The sequence below is a fragment of the Morone saxatilis genome, unplaced genomic scaffold (assembly GCF_004916995.1).
Source record: "Morone saxatilis isolate NCDOM2014 unplaced genomic scaffold, NCSU_SB_2.0 Contig0, whole genome shotgun sequence".
NCBI lineage: Eukaryota > Metazoa > Chordata > Actinopteri > Moronidae > Morone > Morone saxatilis.
The window spans coordinates 17,029,459-17,032,647 of NW_023339650.1; the positions used below are offsets into that span (position 1 = coordinate 17,029,459).

The following is a 3,189-nucleotide window of genomic DNA, read 5'->3' on the forward strand; positions in this document are numbered from 1 at the left end:
AATAAAAGAACTAGTTATAATAATAATAATAATAATAATAATAATAATAATAATAATAATAATAATAATAATAGTTATAGTAATATTTTATATATATCTTATTTCTGGTCGAGAGTTACATGAGAAGATTGATGACAGTCTCGGGTCTGTACAGTAACCAGAGGTGGAACCAGGAGATGATTAGCAGACGTGAGTGATATCATTAAAAAATTAGCACATTTCCCACTGTTGAATCATTTTCTCAAAGTGGACCATATGTAAACAAATGAAGGTAAAACAACACCCAGTAAGCAAGAAGAACTACAAAATAAATAAAACTTCCAATGGGAAGGTAACATTGAGTGTCATTGTGATGATAAGAGATGCCATACATAGTTAGTGAGATCTTGGAAAAGTGCATATAAAGAGAAGAAATGTGGTCCCAATACTGACCCCTGAGGCACACCATACTTGTTTTGACAAAATGAAAATGGGAAAATGATTTGTGAAATGGTTTCAGCTCCAGTTCCACTTGTTCTAGTCACTGTTTTAAAGAAAATGAAGTTTATTTTAAGTGTAAAACTTCTCAGTGAAGCTCTGACAGCATGTGGACTGGGTGTCTTAGCAGTGACAAGAGCATCAGACCAACAGGCAGACAAGTGAAGAAGAGCAGATGGAGTGATATTGTCATCCCATATGTGGTTGTGTGGTCTATCACTGCATGTTTTTTTTCGCCAAAATTTCAACTACAAGTTAAGACAAAAACATATTCTAATGCAAGGAGGAATGTACAGATACAGTATATACACTTGGCAGAAAAGCAGATGATACATACTGTACAGTACTGACTGACACAGACTTACTACTAAACACTTACATTAGAGCCTTTACAAAGTGGGTAGGTGTTTTTCTTTTCTTTTACCAGATTAGATGAACTTACATGTTTCGATGTGGTCCATATGTGTCCAGCATGAGAGTGCTGGACTCTTCCAGGTTCCACTGGCAGCGCTGCAGAAGCTCCTCGCACTCGGCTCTCGACCGCAGGCCCAGACGAAACAACTGCTCCACCTACAATACAGACGGTGACAAGAGGCATTTTAAGCAGAATGGGTGGCAAATTGTTTCATAGTTGTGTTTAATGTATTTTTTAATGACCTGTGTTCAAAAATGCATTTTTAACATGGTTAGTAACAGCAGTTAAAAGATGGAGGCTTCCGGTATTTCAGGCAGGCACACGTCATTTTACAGTTCCATTCATCCTCCAATAATTTATGTCCATGACCTCACTGTACAGTGTCCATATAAACATTGTGCTCATTCGGTCTTCATACAACACTGAGTTCTATATCCTCGCTGCTCACTTTCAAGGATGTAACTCCCTCCACCTACCAAGCAGTGGTGGAAGAAAGTAGCAATACACACTGTGAAAATAATTAACTACAAGTCCTGCATTCAAAACCTTAAAGCAGCAACCAGGAACTTGTTTGTTCATTCAGGACATATAGAGGCATCCGTATTAAAAGACCAGTGTATAGGATTTAGTGGCATCTGACTGAACATCGCTGCCATCTGTATTTGTCTTTGTCGACCTCGGAATGAGAACGGGCTGTGAAGTGTGGAGGAGAAACTATGGTGGCCGCGAAACTCACGAAAGACACAAAAAACTACATATCTACAGCAAGTATTTGGTTTGTCCCTTCTGGGCCATTGTAGAAACATGGCAGTTCAACATGGTCAGCTCCACGGAAGCAACCCGTGGCATTTGTAGATAAAAAGTGCTCATTCTACGGTAACAAAAACACACATCTTATATTCAGGTGGTTATACGCTAATGAAGACATACCTTTGTATATTATATTCAGTTTCAGTTTTATATCCGCCTAAATGTTACACACTAGACCTTTAAGTGTTAGTTTTATCTTCCAAAGCTAACAAAGTAATGTGAAAATGTACACAGGGTAAGTGTACCTTCAAATGATTTATGGCCTGAGGAATGCTCCAATTGTGACCCTGCAGAGCTGCCTGACACTCCTCCAGCGTGACACCGTGTACTGCTCCTTGGACCTGTCAATCATACCACGAACATATCATGAATGGAGGATGAAAGTTAAAGAAACATGACTGGACCTATGGATTGTTTGTATTTTCAACCGAGATATGAAAAGGAGAGTCCTCTAGTTTTTCAACAATTTCAAAGCCTTCAAAAAACCCAAATACTCTGTGCTCTGTATTTACAAAAATATGTTTCTGGGTGTTGATGGGAGCAGGAATGACGACTGAATTTAAGATCAAATGTTCCTAAATATGGGCTGTTTAAGAGACTAACACACTTCCTGGTGTGTTTGTGATCTGCTTTTGATCATTTGCACATCAGTATTCTGTACAGACAAATGTCACCAGGCTGCCAAAATGTAGTCATAATTTGTTCAAATCTGAATAAATGTCACCCTACTCTGAATAGTCTTCTTGTACATAGAAACAGGTGTTCTATAAAAGCCATTTAATGAAAACAGGCTGATACAAGCTGAAGTTTTTATTTAAAACTTGCTCAGTCACTTCATCAAATTTACAACAATCAACCATCCAGACAGCGGAGGAACAAGAGATTAAGTTTGAATGTTATTAGAATTGTTTTTTTGACACAGGGATGTGGACTTCCTTGATCAGGGAGTTTTAAAATTGTATCAAAAATGTTTGTTGTGGGTGACTCTGATTTGTCTGTGTGTAGTATTTAAGAGCCTTTGGTGTTCTATACTTATTATTTGTATATTATATTACCTGTGTGACGCTTTGCTCCTGTTGCATGCTGGGAGCTGCAGTTCGCCCATTGTTGTTGTTGTAGGAGGAGTTTGGTTTGGCTCCGCCGGGCTGCTGGATCATGGGTTTCACTGCTGCCATATTAGCTGCTCCGTATCTGATAAGAAAACCAGATACCAACTATAGTGAGAGTTTACAGGATTACATACATACATTACATGAAGGAATGTCTGTAATAGTTAACAAAGTTTATCTGTGAACAAAAACTCCACTTTTATTTATGTACTGAATCAAATCTTGTACAATTTTAAAAGTGTATAAACACATTTATTTCATATATATTAAGGTCCAGCTACTCAATTAAAAAGTTTATTATCTTGGTGAAAAAAGCGATATAAAGACTTAAAATAGCTTTAAAAACAGGTGTTAAAGACTATAATCTTTTATTTTATT

General features: G+C 37.4%; 1 protein-coding gene across 2 annotated transcripts in view; it reads right to left on the minus strand.

Moving 5' to 3' along the window:
- tnk2a (tyrosine kinase, non-receptor, 2a) overlaps positions 1–3,189 on the minus strand; it is a 23,733-nt gene that overhangs the window by 1,978 nt on the left and 18,566 nt on the right. Inside the window, exons 18-20 of one of the 2 annotated variants that reach the window (XM_035654104.1) lie at positions 2,758–2,893; positions 1,948–2,043; positions 920–1,047 (exon numbers count right to left, since the gene is read on the minus strand). In XM_035654104.1, the coding sequence (XP_035509997.1) occupies positions 920–1,047; positions 1,948–2,043; positions 2,758–2,893 (360 nt within the window). The remainder of the gene's footprint in view (positions 1–919; positions 1,048–1,947; positions 2,044–2,757; positions 2,894–3,189) is intronic. The other variant, XM_035654112.1, reaches the window with a different exon arrangement.